Consider the following 26,071-nt stretch of genomic DNA (forward strand, 5'->3'; position numbering starts at 1 on the left):
ACCAGGACACCCCAAAAATGCCCCCCAAAGTGATTTTTTGTTTGACTTGCCTAAGATCCAGGACAAAGTGCCGCCTTTTGGAAATTCCCCCTGGATATCAATTCCACCTTTGAAATCCCGATAATATCTGGGAAAATCTGGATGTATTGCAGCCCTATTTGTTCCTTTTAAAATTGGGATTAGCAAGCATTTTTGTCCCTTTGCATGAGGAATATAGAAGCAGTTGTAAAACATAGTATTGGGATGGTGGAGAAGAGAAATACATGCCCATAAGTCCAGTAAGTTCACAGTTTAAAATTACCTGGCTACACCAGGTGCAGTACCTGTGTGTATTCTTGCAACATTTAACTCCTGCTGTTTCTGGAACGCTGAAGGGGTGTCTGCATTGCAGTGTATTCTAGTTATACATTATGAAGTTTTGATTCACATTGTCCACAGTGAATTTTCCATATATCTTCAAATATATTTCCCATCTCTAATCCAGGGACACGGGTGGCGCTGTGGTCTAAACCACTGAGCCTCTTGGGCTTGCCAATCAGAAGGTCGGCAGTTTGAATCTGTGTGACGGGGTGAGCTCCCATTGCTCTGTTCAAGCTCCAGCCAATTTATCAGTTCAAAAGCATACTAGTGCATGTGGATAAATAGGTACCGCTGCGGCGGGAAGGTAAATGCGTTTCCATGAACTTTGGCTTCCGTCACACTGTTCTGTTTCACCAGAAGTAGTTCAGAAGCGATTTAGTCATGCTGGCCACATAACCCGGAAAGCTGTCTGTGGACAAACACGGGCTACCTCCCTGAAAAGCGTGATAAGTGCTGCACAGGGGCGCCAACTTATAAAAAATATTGGGGGGGGGGCCATACCGGGGTCCTGCCGCTGGTTCACTCGGGTAGCCGGGAGAACGCAGTTCGAGGTGGCGGTGTTGGGGAAAGACCCTCGCTCAGGGCGCCACGAGACTTGGCGGCCGGCGGCCTATCTGGGGGGTTTTGGAGCGTATTTCGGCGGAGCGATTGGGGAGGAGGGGGCTTGTTGCCGGATTCGTCAGCTGGGCCGGAGATCCGCTGCTGGGGGGTCCCTGGGCCGAGTTGTGAGCACGGCCTGCTGAAGGGAGATCCAGCCGATTGCGTGACGAGGACGGCCGGGGCTCTCCGGCTAGGGCGTGCGGCTGGCTGGCTGGCGAGGGAGCAGGTGGGGAGAAGGCGGGGGTTACAGCTCCCTCGGGAGTGCATTTCCACAAGGGTGCGATGATGTCACAAGGACAAGAAAGGCACGCGATATGGACTATTGCGAGCAGGGCGATGCAAAGCTCCAGAGTTGCCTGCGCTTCAGCCCTCGGATCACAAACTGCAGTTCTTTTCCAGGTTGCTGTCTCGATTTTACATCTGACCAAGCGCCTCTGAATCGTGGCTTGTTTGTGCATCTTTGTGCAAGTATTTCTAAATTTTGCTTTCTTTGTGCAAAAAATAAAATAAAATAAAAAAGGACGACCTGACGTTATTTCCTCCATTTCACGAGGAAAGCACCAACTCTCCAAAAGCGTGCGCAACCCAGCCCTAGAAAGTTTGCATCAGCCTCGTCCTTCCCCAGCAGTGGCGTTGCGTGGGTCCTCAGCACCCGGGGCAAGGCAAGTAATTTGCGCCCCCTAACCCGGGGCAAGGCAAGTAATTTGCGCCCCCTAACCCGTGGATTTTAGCACTCAAGTCTCTTCCGCGCCCCCCCAGATGTTGCGCCAGGTGCAGCAGGCCCCCCTGCACCCCCCACGCTACGCCACTGCTCCCACCACAAGTCTTCAGGACAGCCATCTGAAGGCTGGCGCGGGGAGAAGGTCTCTCCGCCCCACCGCCAGGCTTCGGAGCAGCCATCCGAAGGCTGGCGCGGGGAGAAGGTCTCTCCACCCCACCGCCAGGCTTCGGAGCAGCCTTCCAAAGGCTGGCGCGGGGAGAAGGTCTCTCCGCCCCACCGCCAGGCTTCGGAGCAGCCTTCCGAAGGCTGGCGGCGGGAGGAGGTCTCTCCGCCCCACCGCCAGGCTTCGGAGGAGGTCCGAGGACAGTGGGGTTCCTGCTTCCTCGAGGAGGGCTGGCCAAACGCGCCCCCCCCAAATGTTGCGCCCGGTGCGGCCGGCACCCCTGGCACCCCCCACGCTATGCCACTGGTCCCCAAGGCGCTGCAATCCTGTTGCCTGTATCCTCCGATGGGAGTCGCAGCTGGAACGATCCTCTTCCCTCTTCCCCCTCTCTCGGTGCGCAAAGCCAGCCACGCTCCGCCTTCCCGATTGTGCCTCGGCATGTGAGCAGAGGATCCCATTTCAGCGCCGCGCTCTTGCCCTCGGGCTGATGCTCAGGTGGCTCTCGGTGACCTCTTCCCCCCCGCCCCGCCCCATGCGATCTGATCTCTCCCCTCCCTCCCCCCAGAAACTCCTCCCCTCCCCTCTCAGGCTTCCTCCGCGGCGGCGCTCTGCTGGAGGGGCGCCCGAGATTATTGGGGGGGCGGAGCCCCCCCAAATGAATTTTTGAGGGGGCTCGGGCCCCCTCAGGCCCCATGGAGTCGGCGCCTATGGTGCTGCACCCCATAGTTGCCTTTGACTAGACTTAACCATCCAGGGGTCCTTTACCTTTACATTTTTAGCCCATCTCAAATTAGGGTTGGTGCTGATATTTGCAAAAATTGAAATGGAACTGTGAAGCTTAAACAACATTCTCTTCCAAAATGCACTCTTTCAAGTTCACCCCATACGCAGAACAATCCTCCCTGCTACACACAGATAAGCCAACACAAATTTTGGCTCAAAACCTGTTTGATCCAGCATCTTGTACATTTATCCTCAGTATTCTCTGCACTAGACCAATTTCTGCCATTCTTTTTGTGAAAATGAAATTTATGTTTCTGGTGGAGGATCTGCAGACGAAGCTGATGCTACTACTATTTTACACTTACTGTTTTTGCTGCTTCCTACTTCTCTAAGGAGCTTTCAGGATGGGCCCATCACATTGGCTATGCATGTTGGCAGAAAACTTTAGTATGCTCAGTATTTGGTAATGCACGGTGACTTCTCCATCGCTCTCAGTCACAGTTTCATCAGAACTTCTTTCAGATGCCAAGTATTTAAAGTGAAGGTAGTTTATTGGTTAAGATTGTCATCTGGGAGTGAGCAAATATAATCTCAGCTGTAAATTCTCTAAGTGTTATTACTTAGACAAGTCACTGTCTATCAAGTCCTATGCACATAACATAACTGTGTCTAATGAGCATCCATATGGGAGAGAGGAGAAAACATACTTATGCTGTAGTTGGGTCCTGCATTGCATTATGATAATTAGATAACTTCCAAGTCCCCTTCCAACTCTCTGATTCTGTGTTATAGATTCCTAAAACCACTGATTTAAAGGTTAATAGCATAGTGAATGCATTGGTGTAGATACAGTTTAATCTCAATTTGTCATGCTATATGGCAAGCATTACAATGCAATGAATAGAGACATGTGCAAACAGATCTGAAGGCAGGGAAGTGCTGTCTGAGCTCAACATAAATTGTAAGGATCAGATTTGTTTGATGTAAGTATGCACTAGTGCCACAGGTGCACAGTAGAAATAAAAGCACATGGCTTGCGGGCCTATCCACAGTGAGCCTGTAAGCATCCAGGGGAGGGGGACCGACCCATGGAGTCTAGCTATAGAGATTCAAAGAGGCCAAAGTACTGTAGGGTCAAACACATGTGCCAAATACTTTTGGAGAGAGTTAACAAGTATGGGTGTTTCTATACATAAAACCTCTGAGCCAAAGTAAGTGAGCTAGAGTGCTTGATCTTAGAGGAAAGCATAGATATAGTGGGTGGAACAGAAGCTTGAGGGAATGGAGAAAACCAGTGGGAGACAGTTCTCTCTGGATACATACTCTATAGGAAGGACACAGAAGGTTATAAGGGAAGTGTTATGGCTCCATACATCAAAGAGGAAATAGAGCTCAACAAGTTAGAAATCCCAAATGGGGCAGAATTACTTTGGCTTGTGTCTACAGTGTAATTTAGTACTGGGGACTTACTATCACCCCTCCCTGACCAAAACACCCACGGTGATAACGAGATTGAAAATGGGTGATATTGACATGAACAATGAAATCAAGGTGGCATCCAAAGAAAGAAGTGTGGTAGTAATGGGTGATTTCAGTTGTCCTCATATAGACAAGGTCAATGCATATTCCAGTTGGAACAAACAGGTAATGTTTCTAGATACACCATGTCTCACTGAAGCAGAACCAACATGGCTTCTACAAGGGTAAATCCCATCTCACTAAGAGTTCTCTGAGAGTGTCAACAAGCATATAAAAAGGGGTTATCACAGTCAACACTTGTACCTAGACTTTCAAAAACCTGGAAATATCCCCCCCACCCCACCTCCAGGCAGAGCATTTCCTACCGGCAGTGGCAGCCATGGAGAGGCAATGGTATCAGAAGCCAGGATGGCTTTTGTAATTCCAGGACTTGTTCTTGGAAAACCAGGACACTTGGAGGGTATATAATACAGGCACCCCACTTACACGTGATTGACTCTCGCGTGGCCATGTATATACCCGGTGCCGGGAAATAAATAGATATATTCAAAACAGGAAATTACAGGAGATAGTTGGAGAGTCCTCGTGACTCACAAGGAGAACCCCCCAGGAGCCCAAAGAGTGGGTGGAGGTAATTCCAAAGAGACCGGAGGTAGAGCAGGGCTTTGTTTAGGCTGCTCAGCCTCTCCACCTAACAGCTGATGCATGTGGTAGCACAGCAGCAGCAGCAGCAGCCACTTTTCTGTGCATGCTCCAGCCAGCCCATGAACTTCAATTCTAGTTGTGAATATTTTTAGATACAGTATTTTTGGTCTGGACTGGAGAGAGAGTGGGAGAAAGAGAGCAGCAGAGGGGGGGTGTTTAAAAGGTGTTTAGAAAGTGTTCCTCCCTTACACAATTTTTGCTTATGGGGGCATAATAAATGGGTGGGTGGAAAGACACTTAAAATCATATGTAGTTTATTACCTCAGTTTTCTACCAACTTTTCCCACTTGTAAAATCTATGAGCCAATGATTAGTAACTAGTCTTCATAGCTAGGAAAATGTTAAGAAACTGAATAGCTTCAAGTTATCTCTAGTGATAATGGGTTATAGCCATGTTACCCAGTAAGCTGGTCCACATATGGTCCACCAAGTCTCTTTAGTTGGCCCATGTTGCCCTCTCTGTGTCTCCCTCCCAACACATGTCCCCTCCCCTGATTGTTTCTCACAGTTGCACAACAAAATATAGAAGCTGAGACTAGGGCACTGGTGTGCAGGACCTGCAAATGAGTGAGACAGTTTACACTCCCAGTACATCACATCAGGGAATGGGATTGATTTAGTTGATAATTTAAGCAAAACTGGATTGTAGCTTCATTTGAATGATATTGAAATTGTTTGAGAAGTTAAGATGTAGCTGCTTTTACCTTACAGACCCATCCTGAAATGATGAAGTATGGGTTGCTGTTGACTCTACAACTCCCTGCTGCCTCTTTCTCTCACCACCACCACCCTCTTTTTTAAAATCCCTGTACAATGACTTGTTATGTAAAACACCAGTGTGTGTGTGTGTGTGTGTGTGAGAGAGAGAGAGAGAGAGAGAGAGAGAGAGAGAGATTCTTTAGTGTTGGAATCTGAGTCACATGGGGCTGTTTTATTCCCCCCTCTGCTAATCTCGTTTCTATAGAAACAAGATTGGGGGGGAAACGACAAGCGGAGAAAGAAGAGAGAGAGAGAGAGAAGAGAATTAAGGTGATGGGAGAGGAAAATAAGGGTGGCAAATGAAGAGGAAGGTCTTGTTTTGGTGGGTGGGGTTGAAATGTAGCCAGAATAGGCTGTTAAGGAAAACTGGCAGCCCCTGAATGGGAATTTTGGCCAGCAGTAGTTCAGTTTAGGTTATTGTCTATGATGGAACGTGTGCATGTGTGCATCTTGGAGAGAAGGTGTTTCAAAATATTTTCTGAAGTGAATTCATCATCCTGAGCAGGAGGCATCAGATAAAGAACAAGCCCCAAGTATTTAGCAGGTGAGTGAGAAAGCAGCAGTACCAGTGGGGGACCTAGGGAGGAAAGCTAAAGTGACACCCATTCTAGCCATATTTTTGGCACTCTTTCCTAACTGATGGTGCAGCCAGTTGGCAAGGGGTCTCATTCCCCAGGATGTTGATTGGTTGATTCTCTTTCCCACCCCACTTCCAACCCACCAAAGCTCTGAGCACGTTAGCTTAGGGATGAGGGACAGAATATTGTGATTTACCTGCAGTTTGTCTTACTACTTAGATATGTGCATGTATGATGCCACTCCTGGCCATCCAGTTGTGTGACAGGGTTCTAGCTTAGATAAATTTACATTGTGTTTGTTTCTTGATAGGTTGATTTGAAGGGGGGAATAGCATCTTTGCATTCAGTTAACTAATTTCCTGTACAAATCCTGAAGAATTTCAATTCACCCACCCAAAAGGCTTCTGATCCATATGGCTGTGTTTCAGCAACTTGATATTATTGTCTGCATCCATCTATGTCAGGCTTAACCAATGTGATGCACTCCAGATGATGTTGGGCTACAACTCCCTCATTCCTGACTATTAGCCATGTTGACTGAAGCTGTTTGGAGTTGCAGTCCAACAACATCTGGAGAGCACCACAATGGCTACTCCTGATTTACATCTACAAGCCATGGTAAACAAGGTTCCACTGGGCTGGTGATGAATGCAGTCAGCAGCACCCTCAGCAATTTGTCTCTTAGTATTACTGTCATGTAGATTGCTGAGTGCTTTAGATAGAGGTGTATGTGCTGTAGGTACCCCTCATGCCTAAAAAGGACTATATTTTTTGAGTACAGGCAGTAGAGAGGTCCTTCAGAATTTGCTTGTTGCATGTGCACTTCTCAAAACTCCTTTATAAGTACATAAGCCCACCCTTGGGACTTATAGTCTACTCTAAGAATTCATGCATCCTGATCCTTCCAGTTTTCATTGCATAAGCACATTGCAACTCCAGAGCTGTAGTGTTATGTGCAGAACGATGTCCATGTATAAGTATATGACAGTGGCTTGCTTTGTGCATCTTTTACATACAGATGACTTAAGCTTACATGTAATAATGGCAAAGATGAATGCATAACTTCATGGGCTAGTTGCTGTGTGTCACCTTCCTGACACATAGCCTTTTTTTAGCTGATTCATGATTTATAGAGCAGCCAAATGATAGACCCTGGTATGTCATCTGTAGGATTTTTAATGTGTGCTTTCACCAGAGGAATGTGTTCAATTAGTGTGAGTTTATTGTGAGTTTTGTGACTTTGGATTCCTTAGCTTTTTTGTAATAAAAGGGGTTATCAGTCCTTACAGCTGTTTTCGTTGTGTGATGGATTTACGTGTTGTATAACTTTGGAAGTGAAGCGGTACCAAGGTAGTAACTTAAATATAATGTACCTATAAAAATTCCTGGAGTGGGAATATGGGAAGACACTGGCTTGTGGTTCCTTGGTGTTTGGGGATAACAACTCTGATTTCTTAGAGTGGAAGATTTCATTTTCCATTTGTGATACTCACTTCAGCTGGATAAAACTACAGGGTTCTCTGAAATAAAAAAATCTCTGTTCATCCTCATTAAATCAAAAGTGTTATAACTCTGGATATGAGAGATAATTTCCATTGCCTTCTACATATATGAATTAGGAGAATATTAGGGCCTATATGTTGTCTTATTTTGAGAGATGAGGAAGTGGAAAAATAAATGCAGCATGATGGACCAGCCCTTGCTAGTACTAAGACAATATGATCTTTAGGTATGTTTGGTTAGACAGAGATTGCATGCTGCTCCATAATAATGCATGCCCTAATTCAGAAATGATATTCTGAAGCACAGTCTTCTTGGTTGTGGTGCCTTGGCTCCTTTTACTTTTTAAGGTGTTATAGAAAAGCTGCTTTATTTTCTTTTGCTCCAAGTGAAACCTAGTTTTCTTAAAATAAAATTTCCAAACTGCCACTGAATTTATTCTAAAGCAAAATTTTAGGTCAATTAGGAGAATTCTGCTCAGGTGAAACAGTAATTACAAAAAAAGCTGAAGATTACTGAAATTAAGAAAATTTATCAGGGCTTCATATGTCTTTACTAATAGTTAGCTAGGGTAGGTAATGGTTGTTTTGCCCCTGGGAAATGCAAAAATCATTATATATTGGTTTGATTTCTGAGGATAGGGTTTTCACATTACACAAGATTCTTACTTCAGGCTGAATGAAAAGGGAACTAATTCTCAGCTGAACTTCCTTCCTGAAAGAAGAGTCCTTTAAAAATGTTAATGCTTATAATGGCATACCTGCAAAAAAGGTGTGCCTGCATAGCTGCTACCTGAGCATGCACTGTACATCCATGGCAATATTTTGATGTATCTCAGGAGGACATTTCTGCCTAGGACTGGCTGTGCTCACAAGTAGTTAGGAAGCTTGACAAACTCGTTACATTTGACCTCATCAACCAACTTGTAGGACATTGTTCTAAAGTATTTCGTGTGTTTGTTTTGCTGAAAGGGTGTATCAGATACACACAAATGTTCCTTAAGAGATAACAATGCTACTTTCCCCATTTGATAGAGGCACATAACTGAACGTTTGTTCCAGAGCAACTTTAAGTCAGCCAGTTACCGGTACCTGAATTCAGGGCTTGTGTACGCTTTGATTCTGTGGGAGCACAGAAAAGCTGCACAATGTGGAACTGATTGTAGAATTTGGCTTTCTGAAAGTTAGGCTTTTGTTTTAAAGCAGTGTGGGGCTTTCTAGTCCTTAAGGTTTGCTTCAGAATGCATGAGCAATGCATGGTGAAATGTCAGAAGCTGGAGGAACTACTGAACAATATTTCCAGTGGCCAGGAGTGTAAATTCACTGCCTTGTATTGCCCCTTTCTGCTATCTGTGACTCGCAGAAGCAGAATAAATAATCTGAAGCAAGTGAAATGTCAGTTACAGTGTAAGGTTACTGAAACTATACAAAACTCTTTGTAAATAAATGGCCACAGCTTACTAACAGGCCCTCCTCGGTATAATTTTAAAGGGAGAAAGGCATGGTTTGAATGCACATGATGTAGCTGAGCTAAGGAGATCTGTGTTTTATGTATTTTTTATCGATTCAGTCCTTAAAAATTCTATACCATTCTTCCTCCCAAAGGAGTCCAGGGTGGCACACAATAAAACAGCCCAAGAATACACATTTTTTAAAACAAAACAAAACAAAATTAGGAAAAACAAGCTGAGCTTGAACCCTGGCAAGACGGAGGCATTGTGGGTGAGAAGCTGTCTTGTCTGAGAAATTGGTCAGTTGCCTACCCTGGATGTGGTTGCACTCCTCCTGAATGAACAAGTTTGTAGTCTGAGGGTGCTTCTAGATTCAGCTGTCACTGAAGGTTCGGGTAGTGAGAGCATTTTAACAACTATGACAGGTTTGACAGCTATGACCATTCCTGGATAGGGGGAGCCTTGTCACAACAGTTGAGGCACTGGTATTCAAGACTAGAATACTGCAATGCTCTCTATGTGGGGCTTCCTTCGTGCTTGAACTAGAAGCTGCAGTTAGTGTAGAATGCTGCAGCCTGATTGCTGACAGGAGTGAGGCCTTGTCAGCATAACACCTGCGCTTAGAGATCTGCACTGGTTGCTGATTTGCTACCAGGCCAGGTTCAGGGTGTTACTATTAGCATATAAAGCACTTACCAACTTGAGACTCGTGTACCTATGAGATCATCTTACCCCACATGTGCCCACTCAACCGCTTCCATTGGCAGAATTGGCACTACAAGAGGTGCCACATAATACTAGTTTTGCATTTGTATGAACCCAGTAATTTAGTGTGACAGCACCTACACTTTGGAACTCCTTGCCTATTGATATAAAGCAGGCACCGTCTCTGTACTCTTCTCGCCTCCTAAAAACATTTGTGTTTCGATAAGTCTACCCAGATGAAAATTGAGGTAATTTTAATCTGGTTTAGTATTTTAACTTGTGCATGCTTCTAAGTATGGGCATAACTTTTTCTTGATTTTATTGTTTTACCTTTTTGAAATCTGCTTTGAAGTTTTTAACAATCAAGCAGTGTACAGATTTTTAATAAATAAATAAATAAATATTAAATATTCTCATAGGTAATAAGTTTAAGGTTACTAGGGACAGTATATTTCAGCGATCAAATGCCTGGGTGAACAGGAATGTTTTAAAATTTGTTCTGAATGTTAACAAAGGGGGAGAGAAGCACATGTTGCCGGGAAGGGTATTCCATAAATAGGAAACTGCCATCAAAAAGGACTTGTTGTGCAGCACCAAGGGCTTATCCAGACTTCTGGTTGTCCCTCTGCTTTCCCCCAGGGAAACCTGATCTTTGCCAGTGTATTGGAGCAAATATGGATTGGGTTTTCCATGGATTGATGTTTGCTCTGACTCAGCACTAAAGAGTGGATTTTCCTAGGGAAAGTGGCAGGACAAATAGAAAACCACTCAGATCTCGGCCTAGAAAGCAATGGCAAGCTGAAAACCGCCTGGACCCATGCTTTCTAGGCATGAGACAAGTGGAAATATGGATGAGCACCAACTGTGCAGCGCCCAGTGGCAGTACCAACACATGGTCCCATCAAGATACCCCACTCACCAATCTAGGAATTGCATTCTGCCCTAACTGCAACTTTTAGACTGTCTTCAGGTGCACCCCCATGTAGAGCACATTGCAGTAGTCTGTGCTGGAGGTCACTGGTGCGTGATATTGTAAGCTTCTGCAAATTCTCTGTACACTGTTTTCAGTTCCATGGAAGAAAGGCAGCAGTAAAATAAATATGTAAAGGATCACAGAATCACAGAATTGTAAGTGGCAAGGGACCCATTTAAAAGGTTATCTAGTCCATAACTTGTGCTCTTAATTAAAAGCCAGTACTCCAAAGCTCCTGAAACAACCAAGTGAATGCTGTTTGCCAAAATGTCTTGCTATTAAAAGATGTACCTTGTGGCGCTAAATGCTAAGGCTAGGTGAAATTCCCCACCCAACCCCCACACTTGTTTGGCTCAGCATTACTAAATATGTATCTTTAGTAAGCTCTGTTTAAATCAGTGCAACTTACTTCCACAATGTAAATATTATAACATCAGGGTAGTTTTGTGAAACTATGAATAACTAGTGTTTCGAAGTTAGCATAACACTGGTACGAAGATGTTTCTTTATCTCTATTTCCTATTTTTCTGTTCACAAATAAAGGTTTGAAGAATACTTGGAACAAAGGAAATTGACCTCTTTTTAAATGGAGAGTAACTACATTTTGGCTTTCATCTAACTGTGGTTTACTTCATCATTTTGACTGCTTTGCTTACACATTTCCTGTTATAAGGATGTACTAGTGTAGTGGTACCTTGGTTCTTGAACAGAATCCATTTCAGAAGCCCGTTCGGCTTCTGAAATTTTCGAAAACCGAGGGGCTGCTTCCCATTGGTTGTACTCAGCGGAAGCCATGTCGCATGTTTGGGTTCCAAAAAATGTTTGAATACAGAAGCATTTACTTCTGGATTTTTAGTGCTAAAAAACCGAAACGTACAATAGTGGAGGCGTTCGGGAACCAAGGTACCACTGTACTTTATTAACCCTTGACCTTAGGAAGGACTGATATCAGTCTGCTTCAGTTTGATTTGCTCCTAAAGAAGAGCAAATATTTGGGAGCATGTTGAGCATCTTTACCTTGGGCAGTCTTGCCACAGAAACCTATGCAAAGCTACGTAAGAATTTATACCAGGTGAGATTTTTTGCTTATCTTATCCACTGTTGTCTACTCTAATTGGCAACTGATCTCCAAATTCTCAGGCAAAGGGACTTTCCTATCAACTACTACTTCATCTGTTTCACTGGAGATACCATGGATTGAAACTGGGACCTACTGCATGTAGAACACATACACATGCTGCACCACTGAGCTATGTAACCTCCTCTTTCTGTATGAAGCTGCGCAATACCAGGACAGACAGTCCACCTGTCCCAGCACTGTTTACTCTTACAGCAGTTTTCTAGGGTCTCACACCATAGGTCTTTTGCATCCCAAACCTTTTAAATGGAGTCTAGGGATTTGGTTTGCATTTAACGGTGACTCTATCAAATTACACACTTTCCAAAACAATATGAGAAATGAAACCCAGCTACCTCTTTGAAATTTGCACTAATCTGAATTTTCCAATGAAGTTATCCAACCAAATGGTTACAAAAAAATACGTTTGCAGGTGTAGTGAAGCTCTGTGTGGAGCAGCAGGTGGTGCATAACAACAAAAGCCACAAATTTGGGCATGGATCCCTTAATCACCCAGCCTACTGGGTGATCTGTTGTTAGCTGATAGATGGGGATTGGCTGATGTTGGGATCCCCCATGGCATGAACCACTTCTTGTGGTACCCATTAGGCCAGTAATAGAGGGCTCTGTAGCCTGTTAGCCTGACTAGGTTTCTGGATAGAAAGTGCTGCCCAGCAGAATCCTTTAAGTGGAACCTCCTATTGGATGGGGCTGGGTGCCCCTTCCTCGTAAGGATCCAGCCAGAAGCTCCAATATGCCATCCTCCAGGGAGCCCAGTGCAGCTGCTGATTGGCTCCCTGAAGTCTCCATGTCCTTTGGCCTCCTACATAGCTGCAAAGCACACAAAGCATTTCACAGCTGTGCAGGAGACCTAAGATGCCAATTGTTCCTCTCCCCCCTGCTGCACCAGGCCACAAAATGGGCCTCCCTGATAAATAAATTAGGGAATGTAAGAATGTTGGGGAAAAATATGTATAAAAATAAATATATATTTGGTGAAATTGCTTGCAAATATGTGTACATTATTCAAAAGGTGTACAAAAATACAAAAATGTGTTTATTAGGAGAAATTGGCACTAAATTGTAGGTTTTTTATGAGTTGTTTTTTAAAAAAAATGCAGGTTGCTGCAGAATTGTGGAGAATTGAATTTAAGGCTAGAAAAATGAGAAACTAAGACTATAGATTGACATATCTTTGCATCCCTAATTGAGACACCAGATTTGAACCTGGAACTTACTGCATTCCCAGCACGTGCTGTATCACAGACATATGAACCATCCTCATTGACATTACAATATAACAAACTAATAATAATATCCTTCGCCCTTATTTTTAGAAATAATTCCCACCCCCTGCTCAGCATACTAAGTGTTCTCTAGGGCATTGTTAAGAAGGACGCAGCTGTAAGCTGTGATGTGAGGAGCCACTTTCATATGGAAAGGAACAAAAATATTGTGTGTGTAGAAAAGAGTGGTTGGGCTTTATAATGCATTGTTTTTCACACTATGTTTTCACTATTGCAGGTGCTGTACATTGTTAATTCAGTACAAGTTTTCTAAAGAAATCACATACACAGTAGGCTGCACAGCCAGCATTAACTGGGCAAACTAGACACAAATTGCTTTTAAATTACAATTGGCTTTAAAGTCCATCCTGTATAGGACCCCTTCAGAAAAAAACAAACAAACTAGTACTAAACCAACTTCATGATGACTGCAGAAATCTGCTTACTGTACTTTGAATCCTTACTTGAACACCCTGTGTGTGTTTTTGAGTGATGATAAATTCCCGAATTTTGACTTATGATATAGGATCATAGTTTCTAGGGGTCTAACTGCAAAATCAGCAAATACAAACATTAAGCAAATAAATAAATTGAATAGCAGATGAGGAAAAGATGTGGCTATCCCATTCATCCTGGATGCACTATTATTACACTTCACAATATACCGTATTTTTCACCCTATAGGACGCATTTTTTCCCCTCCAAAAATGAAGGGGAAATCTGTGTGCGTCCTATGGGGCGAATACAGGCTTTCGCTGAAGCTTGGAGAGCGAGAGGGGTCGGTGCGCACCGACCCCTCTCGCTCTCCAGGCTTCAGGAAGCTATCAGCAAGCCTGGGGAGCCCTGCGGGAGTTCCCGCAGGGCTCCCTAGGCTGCGGATAGCAGCCTGCTGCACGGAGCGTGGGGCGCGCTGGTGTAGAGCGCCCCGCGCTTCGGGCAGACATCCGCAGCGTGGGGAGCCCTGTGGGAGTTCCCGCAGGGCTCCCCACGCTGCGGATAGCAGCCTGCTGCCTGGCGCCCTGAACCAGAGTGCCCCTCACGCCGGGCAGAAATCCGCAGTGTGCGGAGCCTTGCGGGAGTTCCCCCAGGGCTCCCTAGGCTGAGGATAGCAGCCTGCTGCACGGAGCGCGGGGCGCGCTGAAGCAGAGCGCCCCACGCTTCGGGCAGACATCGGCCAGCCCCACAAGCTCGGGGGACAGCGGGGAGGCGCAGTGCCGCCATCCCGCTGTTCCCCGACCTGGTTTTGGGGGGGAAATAAAGGGGAATTTTTTTTTCTTTATTCCCCCCCCAAAAAAAAAACAAACTAGGTGCGTCCTATGGGACGGAGCGTCCTATGGGATGAAAAATACGATATAAACTAGAATCTCTTTGCAGTGTAAATGATCTGCATGATCACATATCTACATGCTGTTAATTCCATGTTAAGCCCTTGAAAGACAAAGACAAATCTAAAGCCTCTTTATAAGAAGCCATGTTATTTGTTCTTGAAAGTTACTGCTTCCTATTAGAATTAGGACCTTGAAGGATATTCTCTGTAGGAATATCCTTGAAGTAAAGACTTACTCTACATAAACTTAAATATGCTCTCTACTGCAGACCCAACAGTGAGTTTGTTGCTGAAATAAACTCCCATACATCTCAAGAGTCTCAATCCTTGTATCCTAGAGAGGAGAGCCCCCAACAGTGGCAGACTTCGGGCTTTAAAATTTCAGCGGCATCCTGTGCAATACCAAAATTCAGCGCACGCACCCCACCTCTCTCCTTCTGTTGTTTATCACTGTTGCAGTATCCCCTGCAGTGCCCTCTTGGTGCCCAGTGCAGGTGAGCCAATAGGAACGCCCCCCCCCAAGTCCACCTAGATAGCTCAGTTGCTTAGAGTAAGGTGTTGATAACCTTCACAAATTATTGGAGAGCCAGCGGAGGAAAACTGGGTTTCTCCATTTTGCCAGAAAAGCTGATCAAGAAGTGTATATTGAGCGCCACGTAAGAAAATAGTACATTTGTCCTTGATAACTGTGATAAGTTCACCTGCTTGGTAATAAAGTAAAATTTTTATTATTACTGAATATGCTCACTAATTTGTGGGATCTGGTTACTTAAGTAAGTCTTGAATTAGACTGAGCTCACTGCTGTACATTCTACTAGATTTCAGCAAGCACCACTTTCGTATTCACAAACACAGATAAAAAATTTGAACAGAGGAATAACTTCTATAAGAGCCATTTCTGTAGCCCAAGGCATAAAGGACAGAATGACCATAGAAAATAATAATTCTATGTTCCTCGGAGGTATAGCAAAATTCTGCTTGTGGATGTCATTGTCTTGGATGGAGTTGTTCTTGTTCATTATTGCATTGACTCTGGACTCATCAGAACCAGGAAGCAGTGACCATAAAGAATAACAACTTGCCATGGAATCAGTGGTAGCATGGTTTACCAGTGCCCAGGGCACGCGCTGTGCTGGGAAGATGTGGTGCGGAGGGTGAATGGAGCTCACCGTACCAGCCCAGCCCTTGCTGCCGCTGCTGGAGCAACCCCCTACCAGAGTCAAGTGAGGCTGTGCTGCGCCTCCTGCCTGCCCATGCAGAGGGGAGCCCAGCTGGCTAACAGGGCACTTGGTGGATGACTCCCCCAACACCAGACAAAACTGCTTTTTTGTATTCAAGATTGTTAGTAAATTTAGATATGGCATTCATTTGTTAGAGGCAGACCAAGTCAGGCCCAGTGACTGTGGTGTCAGTGGTCCAAGTGAAACATAACTCTTATATAACCATATATTCTCTGTTCAACCGCAGATTTCTTTGGCTTGCACTAGATCCAAAGACAGCAGATAAGGAGGAGACAAACAGACCAGCATCACTGTTTTTTCTCATTAACTCACTTTTCAGTGCAAACACAAAATAATCAAGCAGCACCTGATGTGCCATAGACTTTGGAGAGGCAGAGGAGCAGATTTGGAGCTTATAATGAATAGTGTATATGCATGCCAAGCTACTTAATGAGCTATGCTTTACTTCCAGATTAAGGTCACTAGTGTCACTAGCAACACATTTAGGTGTACCTACTACAGCACTAATAAATAATGATTCAGATTTTTTCTAAGGAAATTTTAAGCCAAGGAAATCTGATTGAAGTTTCATACAATATTTGCTTCACAGCCTTTGTAGTATATAGTCATTTGGCTCCCAAAGCAAATTTACCTGCTTTTGTGAAGAAAAATCAAAGTAATGCTCTTATTATATGCTCTGCTATGACCTTTGATGATTTTCCCTGCATAGCCCAGTTGGTAGAGTCATGAAACCAGATCCTGAGATGACTGTAGGAATCATCTTATTTTAATCTGTGGCTATCCATGGCCATAGAATACTTGGTCTTCCTTTTTGAAAGCACCGTTTTGCATAGTTAATAGTTACAGTTTTCTCCTATGCTAACCTGCCAGTCCAGTGAGCTGTGCCGCAAGTCATAACCAGGTTTGCAAGATTAAGATGGACTCATTTGCATATAACAGGAAGTTAACTTTAGCAGTGTTTAGTTTAAGAGGATGAAAAGATGTTGAGGCCAAATATTTGGGAAGATGAGCAAAGTATAAATTAAATAAGGTGGGTGCAAGTACATATATTTGACTTGTTCCATGTGTGGAAGAAAGTACTACAAATAGATTACCACTGTTACTACAACACAGGCGACTACCCACTTACATGGGAGTTACATTCTGGGGGCCTTGCGTGCATAAAGGAAAAGTGCATAAGTGAGGAGAACCTTCTAAAAAGCCTATAAATGCTTGTTTTTGTTCTGCTGTGCCTCCGGTCTTTTCAGTGCTGAATAAATTTAGTTACTTTACATGTGCTTTGATTCCCCCTCCCCTTTTTTTTTTTGAAACTGAGCTTTTTCCTTGCTTTGGATTTTACCTTTGGTTTTGGGGGTTCTTTATGGATTATATCGCTTTGCCTCCTGTCTTCAGTTGGTTTTTTGTACCTTGGATGAAGGCATAAGTTCCATGTCTTGGTTCCTTTTGTGGCTTTACATTCCCCTCACCCCCACCCTCACTTTTGCCAGATTGTCAGAGTAGGGAACTAGGGTGATTTAAGAGGCACCAGAAGTACCTTTTTCTTTTATACCTTTGCCTCCACATTGCCAGAAAGAGCAGGGAACAGTGTGTCCAAGCCCACTGCAATACAGCTTTGCACCCAACAGCTGTTGAATGGGGTTGTGTGGCAGCAGTGAGAGCTCCTGCACACCATTTTGGAGTCCACACATTCTTTTTTTAAAAACCATTTTAAACCTTTATTTATGGAATTTGGTTCATTGACATCCCCTTTAGGCTCTGGGAAGGGTCTCCTCATGAGCCACCAGGACTTTCCAGCTCTCCCACCATTTCCAGGTTTGAATTGAATTATTTATTTATTTCCCAGTACTACACATATCTGTGGTCACACATGAGTTGATCACACATTAAGTGAGGGTATGTCTGTATAGTTAGGTTGATGTGCTTTGATAGAAGCTTGGATCAAAAGCAAACATCTCTTAACCATAGTAGTCTAATTCAGTTTGCTCTATAATCTCTCACAGTAAATAAGACCAAAGGTTGCTTTTAAATCAGTGCAGGCTGTCTTCCTTTGGTTTTGTTTTATTACTCTGCCAAGTATAACAGTACTAGGCAGCGATCTTGTTTAGAGTGACCTGATGTAAACACCATTTACTTTCACCCAAAGTTATTATGGTCACTAATGCAGGCATTATGTTTTATTGCATGGAAAGCTGGCACAAACGTTTCCTGTAATAGACCTTAAACACACAGGGCAGTAATTATTAGGGTCCTCTTTGGGGTGTCTGGATTCATCTTGTAAACTTCAGACTATAGTTTTCAGATCACTATGAGAAATTATGTTGGACTAGATGGGCCATTGGCCTGATCCAACAGGCTCTTTTGCGGGCAGCGATACCTTTTCCAAAGAACAGTGCCTCAGGAGATCACAGATAGATGTGACTGATCACAGAACATCATGTGTTGCCAGATAACCTACCTTCTTTCCTGATGTACTGAATGGCTGTTAAACAGAATAAGGGGTAAATGTGTGTGTGGTTAATGAATAGAAATTACAGTGAAATTTTACCTACCTGTGCAGTGTGTGAAATGGCTGGCTTATTGAAAGCAGTTTTTCATCTAAGCCTTTAAACCATATCACTTGGGTATCTCCCCATTGCTCTGTTCAGCATCTGAATGTAGAAACAGCCTGCGAGGTAATAGTTTGGTTTTACTGAGACCTAGTTAATTGAAATATGACTCATTACCACCTGAGCTTTGACTTGGAATTGCAGGGGAGAAATTTAATGACAGAGATAGCTTTTGAGCTGTGGGTTCTGTTTTGCAGGCTTTAATGAGATACGTAATTGTTCCTAATCAGATATCTTTTCCACCAGTATTTTCTTTAGAGCTGTTTCATTTTCCCCCATAAAAAAGGCAATCACCCATTCCTTCCATCAAAGTAAAAACAAATAAATGATTATTTCTAAAGAATGATATTAAAAAGCCCAAGCCTATTCTTTCTCAGTGGTAATATTTAGACATTTGGCTTCCTCCTCCAAAAAACTGCCTTCACTCTGTCATGAAGAACAGCAAATTTATAAACTGAAAAATATATCAATAACCAGAGTTAATGAATTGAAGATGCCAATGTTTAAAAACATATCTGAATAATAGCTAGCTATTTGAGGTTTATTCCAGTATTGTAAAGAGAGAGACAGTGGGGCTGCTTTTCTGGGAAATGTTTCTGAGGTAATTTGCTTGGTTAAAGTAAGTCACAAAAATGTACTGGCTTAGATATATATGTAACACACAAGCAAATACCAATATGGATGCATACACCGAGGACCACGAAGTTGCTTTAGCAATTTCTTTGCTGACTCCCTCACCTTCATTCTGAAAATCTCTTAAATCGGTGACTTCAAAACTTTCAACCTGTGCTTTAAGACTGAAAGATGCCACCAGACTCCTTAATAAAAATGTCTTGCCGCCTTTAAAAAAATGCTTTACTTGCCTAGTTAAAATATGCAGTTTTCAACATTTTTTTTGTTTATAGTAATTATACCCCACCCTTTAGCCAAAAAGGGTCTCAGAGCAGATTTCAAATAGCTTTCAAACCAGCATTCAAATAGCTATTGTTGAATTGTTTCTCCACTTTGAAACAGTATTCCATGCAAGTGTAGAAGAAAGCCACACTTTACACTTATTTGATGGAAGCCTAGCTATGTGAGTAAAACATGCTAGTTTTACATGCACTGAACCACCTATAGTAGTAGGTGGTCCTGTGAATTCATTGCTCTGCTCCTTCCTTTTCTAAGATTCTGCCACCTACCTTTCCATCTTGGCCTCTTGCTCCTGCCATTCCCTTTGGTTACTGTCATGCTATGATGAAGTTAACACCTCTCCTTTCCCCCTTCCCCAGGTCTGAGGGCAGCCTTTCTAAGTTCACACACCGGTTATCAATTAAACAGAAGCAGGAGAAGAGAAGGAAAGCTGAGTATGCCTCGGCTGAGCTGTCTGCCTTCCGTCCCAGGTCTCTGAGCATTGAATGGTAAGAGATGCAGTGTTGGGCTCAGGACAGAACAAAATCATACCCCATGCATTGCCACACTTTGACCTTTTTGCTGTCACACTTTTCCATGCCAGGGAGAAACCAGCACATTTAAAGCAAATTGAGTTAAAACTGTTAGCCCATATAAGAATCCATCTGAGGGCAAGTCACATTTAAAACAGCAGGCATCCTTGATGCATTTGCAACAGTGATCCTAGTGGAGATCAGAGATACACCTAGTGTGCAGAGATGCATGTCTCCAAATAGATATGTGTCTTGGCCAGTAGTGTCCCAGGGTGTTAACAGGTGCATGTCTGCATTTCACATGTTCCAAAAAGGAAATAGTAAACTCTGCAAACTCACTCCAAGTCAAACCACAGGACCAAGATTAACAGGCCACACAGTCAGAAGCAAGCTAAACAAAGAGTTGATTCTCAGAACTGCTTTGTAGCAGAATGCTTAATTTTTCAGTCTGTTGCTTCACATTCACAGCATGTGGATCATCTGAATCATTCATCACAAGTACAGACTGCAGTTTGGCACATGGCTGCTCAGTTCAAACTAAAAAGGTTCACGATGGCATGCCAAATTGCAATTTGTACTTGTGATGAACTGTTCAGAGGATGCACTCACCATCTTAAGATTTAGTTCATGCTGTAAAATAAAACAGCTGGCCATTTTCAAAAACTTCTTCATACAATCAAGAGTCAGAGGATATTACTGCACAGTTCATATCACATGAAAACCCGGTCTATTACAAAAATAAAATAAAATCCTTAGATCCCTTAGCCACACCACCTACCAACAGCCCTACTGTGACACAGTCATTTATTTAGATGTAAAAGAGTGGTAAGCTAGAATCTGATAACCAACTCTCTCTCAACTCACATAACCTCATCTAAATTTTACAAAGATCAAAATGGAAATCAGTTTATGAATAGTTATCCCTGGATTGTGCGGATATTCCCAAGCTTAAAGCAAAGCTGGGCCTTGATCAAGTCCAGGATGAGGAAGAAATTCAGTGTTGGATGGCAAAACAAAGAGGCAATGTTCTGAAGCCAGCACACAATTTGGAATAAAGTAGAAAATGGACAGCAAGTTATCAAGGAGGGACTCAGGACCAAAACAAAGCAAGCTCAGCAAGGCCCAAATGAGGAAGAAAGTTGTTCAGGTGAGGGTGAATAACAAGTTTCTCTCTTGTGATATTTTAGACCAGTTCCCACACAGTTCCCACTGAAATGGTAACTACATCTTTATGTCTTCCCTCCCTTTCCATAGCATCTTCAAAAATCTTACCCATGTCCTTCCCTTCCCCAACCTTACTCCACTTCATGGCTGCTGTTTGCAAAAGACAGAGAAACATGGAATGCTATAATATCAAGTAGGGCTCGGCTGGACATTTTGGTCAACCAAAATTTGGCCCAAATTCTTAATGTCTGAAGGGAAGCTGCAGGGGAAAAACCGCTCCCAATTTATTTATCTATTTATTTATTATTAAATGTGTACATCCTCATCATAAGATCACAGTGCAGTTCATAACATTAAAAGTACAAAATAAGAACACAAAATACATAATGGAACAAAAACAAACCAATACCTCCCTCCCATAAACACATATTTGATTTCAAAGCTCAGGCAGTGGAAGCTCCAGGAGGTGGAATTTCAAGGGGGAGGGGAGTGAAATGGAAGTGGTCTGAGGGCTCCTCCCTATTAAAAAAAAAGAAATTTATTTAAGAGCCACCTGGAATGGCTATTATCTTTAAACAAAAATGCTTCTTAAGATGGGACGGGGGAGGGAGAAGAAAACCTTTGATTACCTCATAACTGCTGAGCATCAAATGGCTTTCTCTATGGGTGTCACCTAATAGCTAGCTCATTTTGTAAAGAAAGGTCCAAGGAGGTTAGGGGTTTGGTGCAGCTCTAAAATCAGGACATGCTTAAGTTCTATCAGTGGTTACAAACACAAAGTTAAATAGGTGTCCACTTTTCAGCAGCAGCCATGTGTATAACATCTAGCTTGGCCCTTTGTAATGCCCATAATAACAACTATACTGTTAAAGATGTTGGATCTGAAGACTTCCTTAGTCCATAGGTGGCATAGGTGGCCTCTGGTTCTGTGAATGGGACAGAATTTTAGCCCTTACCCAAAGAATCCCCACTTCTTGCATGGCAAGGGAAATTTGATTTGTTCAAATGTACAATTTAGAATTTACTGTTGCTTAGTGTGATGGTGGTGGATAGCAAGCCTCCTTGTTAGCACGTGAGGGAGTCTCTGGAGTTAAAAGGCTTTTGAGGTCTTGCTTCAGTCAGCAGAGCTATTCCTGCCTACCCTGTTAGTCCATGAATTGATCTCTAGCCTGTGCAGCAGGCACGCTCCAGGGCTCATGGGGGAAGTAAGTGATGAGTGCTAACTATGAAGGATAGATGTAGTGCTACCAAAACTTTTAATGAAGACGCATTCTACTTTCTGAGTGAACAAGCCCAAACATTCTACAGCGAAGGTTGACTATAAAGCAAGGGGCCTCCAAATATTGCCCATCATTCATACATCACTGGATGGGCTGAAGACCTGAAAGTATATAAGGCACTTTACTGGTAGATTCCCCAGCTATATCCAGGCTCATTATTTCCCCACCCCTTCTGCTGCCATCCTGGAAGAGCATCATTATAACTGACAGCTCATCAGAAATTTGTCATACATACCTAATTAATATAACATTATTATTATTATTATTATTATTATTATTATTATTATTATTATTGGCAGTGAAGCATTGTGGTTAGACTACTGAGCTAAAAAAAAAAAAGCCAGGGGTTGAAAGATTAAGAAACCATCACCACTGGGATGTCACTTTACAATATCTTTTAGTACATAACAAATGATATTATTGGTCTTCTCCTTCCTCTTGAGTACTCTTCTTCCCAACTGGAGCTCTGTCAATAGAACTGCCTGACAGCATCTTCAGACTTGTCTGATCTGCCACTGCCTTTAATCAGTGTTTGGACAGGTACAGGTTTCTCCATATCTAGAGTGGGAGCAAAGTGCTGGAACCCCAATTCTCTTCCTCCTAAGAGGGCTCTCCAGGGTCTGGGTCAGCCATGATCCTGACAACTTTATATATAAGCCACTCCAAACTCTCTGGTGAAAGGTATGGAAACAGGAGCAAGTGCAGGTCCATCTGCTGAAGGATGTGCTCTGGTTCCTCCAAATCTTTGCTGTTCAGCTGACACATGTGTTTTGTAAAATGAATACTCATATACTCTGTTCATCAGCCCCCAACACCACTTAGTTCTTCCCCACTCATCAGAGTTCCTTATACAGCCTCTTCCATTGTGAAGTAGAACTGTTATGATCTGAGGGAAAAGATGGTGCATGTTCCCAAATGTACTAGGTGTTCACAGCTAGGTCATCAATAAAATGTGTGTGTTTGTGGTGGTAAGTTAATAAAATAAATAAGGAGGTGGTTCCTATTGTAAGTTGCCCCATCTTTTCTTTAATTTCAGCCTTGACGCTTAGCCATATTGAAATATGCACCCACATGCATATATGTAAGCAGTCCCACCTCAGTAGCTCTATAAAAGGGTCTATTCACAAATCACTTATTTTTAGTATGATCGCCACTGGAGTCAAAGGGACTATATCAATGTAAGCAGTCTGTGTCACACCTTTCAGTTAATTCTTTTCTATGGAGCCCTTCACATAAACAATTTATTCATTAAATGTTGCCCTGCTCTCTTAGGTAGATTAAGTGTGTGTCTCCTTATTCCCCATATGGAAATTAAGACATATAGACATGGAAGCTGTTGGTTTTGACAGACAAAAACAATACCCAAGGCCTAGTATTCAGTGATACCGAACATGTGTGATGCCAATAAAAGCTGAGAATTTTGGCATTTCTGAGGACCTCCAAGCTCAGCATCCCCCAAACAATACCAAATTTTGCAGAGACAAGTGAGTATTCAACAAATTTAGTTGTATCTCTTCAAAATGTAATTTCAACACTGCTCCCCATGTTATAATCTTGGTAACATCTACACATGTAGCAAAAAGGGGTGGTCGAATTATGAGGTCATAGAGTGAACTATACCAGTGCAGTTGGGGAATGACATGGTTGCTCAGTGTTCCTCCACAAAACATTTCTAATGTGTAAGTAGAAAATTAGCACCACAGGGAGAGAGGTTGTAGCTTAACAATTTATTTTTTATCTAGAGTTCAGCTTGCAGGGATTTTTTTCATATACGAAAGCATAAAATGTGATCCAGTACCAGCAGCTTCAAGCATTGAAGTATATTTCTGCTACTCTTGTTAACATTATTTCCACTTCATTCTGTTACATGTGTAAACCAGACCAAAGGCACAGGCATGCTCTTAGGAATCTTAAGTGTGGACAAATCATGGTGGGGTGTGTGAAAGTGAGCACATTTTGGAATGTGGGGATTCCTTGGTTTACCGAGATAAGATATTGTGATAAGGTATTACTACTCAAATAATTCTGGTGGCCCAGAAATAGTTATTCTGAATGCAGATTTCCCAACTGGCTATCAAGCTGTTTCCAACCTACCCTTTCTGGATATGATTATTGAGTTATAACGTACCCAGCTTCAGGCATGCTTAAATCCTGAACATTTTCTGGATCCATTAAACACTGCACTTTATCAGTGACTGTCACCTTGAGAATAATATTGGTAATAGCACCCTGCTTTTTGTGACCTTTGATGCCATTGATCATGAGGTATTAGTCACTTTACTGTGGGGCCTGGCAAGAATTTGTGGGACTACTCTAGTGTTAATCTACTTGTTTCTAGCAGGGTTGTGATAAGCAATTGCGTATTTTCCCTGTGGAATCCCACTACAGATATATGGATCATTCTGCGCCAATTTCACTTGTGTTGATTCATAAGCCTGTTCTGTCCCTCGTCTGCATTTACCTGGATTTATAAAAAGAGGAGAAATTATGTTCGTTAGCACATTAGTCAGTGAGGTGTTGAATAGGTTAGTTCACATTGAATTCACAGAAATAGAATTGATCAAGCATTCCTAAGTTCCATAGAGTTCTGCAACATGTTTCCATACACCCCTTTTAATCCACGTATAAGCAACTGGGTGTGGTTATATGGCGGTTTGGAGTTTGTTGTCAGCATTCACTGTGCTGACATGACACTGGCTTTGCAGCTGCAGGCATAACGTAAGATGCTGGTTTCAGTGTATTTGTTGTAACATTAATGTTCTTGTTTATTTACACCGGAGTTTGTGTGCACTCGCTGCTTTGTTTTTTATGTTATTTATTTAAAAGATTTATATACCACTCCTTAAGTGAAAATTTTCAATGTGGTTCACAAAATAGCATTAAAATGCAATACAATAGAAAACAAAAAACAATAAAAATAATTTAAAAAATAACAATCAAATTACTAAACACCCCAACATTATATTTAAAAAACCAACTGGGGATCAAAATGCAGAATAAATGTTAACTTTTTTCTGAAGGGTGAGGGGAAAGGCCAAAATTTCAGGTGATGCTAATCATGTGGTTTGCCCCTGAGTGTGCTAGCATGTGTAAGAGAGGGATCTGGACCCTGGGGTGGGGAATTTAGCCCTTTCCCCCCTCCTCTGTTCCCAATGCAGATTGGTTGGTTATTCTGAAAGAATAATTATGCACTTGGGGCAAACCCTGTGATTTAATGTCATATGTAATTTGGCCCTGAGTCTCCTGAAGGAAGGGGATTTTTGAGCCCAGGTGCCATGACCAAGAGTGCTCTGGATTTTGTCATGGGGTTGAACAGGTCTCTGAACCTGGCGCTCTCATCTCCAAACACTACAGTCCTATCAACTGCACCACAATTCTCTGGAGGTGGTTGGAGGATGGATGGCGGCTAACGGATTGAGGTTAGTCCTGACAAGACTGAGGGTACTGTTTTGGAGGGACGGGGTAGGAGGGTATGGGGTACTCCCTGGTCCTGAACGGGGTAACTGTGCCCCTGAATTACCAGGTGTGCAGCCTGGCAGTCATTTTGGACTCACAGCTATACATGGAGGCACAGGTTGGACTACAGCTCCCATCATCCCTGACCACTGGTCCTGCTAGCTAAGGTTGATGGGGATTACAGTCCAACAACAGCTGGAGACCCAAGTTTGAGAAACACTGGATTATAGTGTCTGTTCCTTTGGGGCTCTGTTTATTGGATTTGAAGAGAAGGCATTCTACCCAAAGTGTGCAAAGCAGAGTTCTTCTGGGAGGCATCTCCCATGCTGCAATTTTAAGTATAATAATAATAATAATAATAATAATAATCCCTACCCATCTGGATGGGTTTCCCCAGCCACTCTGAGCAGCTTACACATATATAAAACATAGTAAAACATCAAATATAAAAAAC

General features: G+C 42.9%; 1 protein-coding gene across 10 annotated transcripts in view; it reads left to right on the forward strand.

Annotated features, from left to right (window-relative positions):
• Positions 1-26,071, forward strand: part of LOC309518699 (ankyrin repeat and fibronectin type-III domain-containing protein 1-like) — a 373,330-nt gene that overhangs the window by 271,270 nt on the left and 75,989 nt on the right. For 6 of the 10 annotated variants that reach the window (XM_082199043.1, XM_082199047.1, XM_082199045.1 and 3 more), the window contains one exon: positions 19,565-19,693. The exons of 2 other annotated variants lie outside the window; for them this stretch is intronic. In XM_082199043.1, the coding sequence (XP_082055169.1) occupies positions 19,565-19,693 (129 nt within the window). Of the gene's footprint in view, positions 1-5,748; positions 6,055-19,564; positions 19,694-26,071 lie in introns of those variants that run through there. 2 more of the 10 variants (XM_082199051.1, XM_082199052.1) reach the window with 2 other exon arrangements.

Source organism: Podarcis vaucheri, assembly GCF_965113315.1.
Source record: "Podarcis vaucheri genome assembly, chromosome: 14".
Classification (NCBI taxonomy): Eukaryota; Metazoa; Chordata; class Lepidosauria; order Squamata; family Lacertidae; genus Podarcis; species Podarcis vaucheri.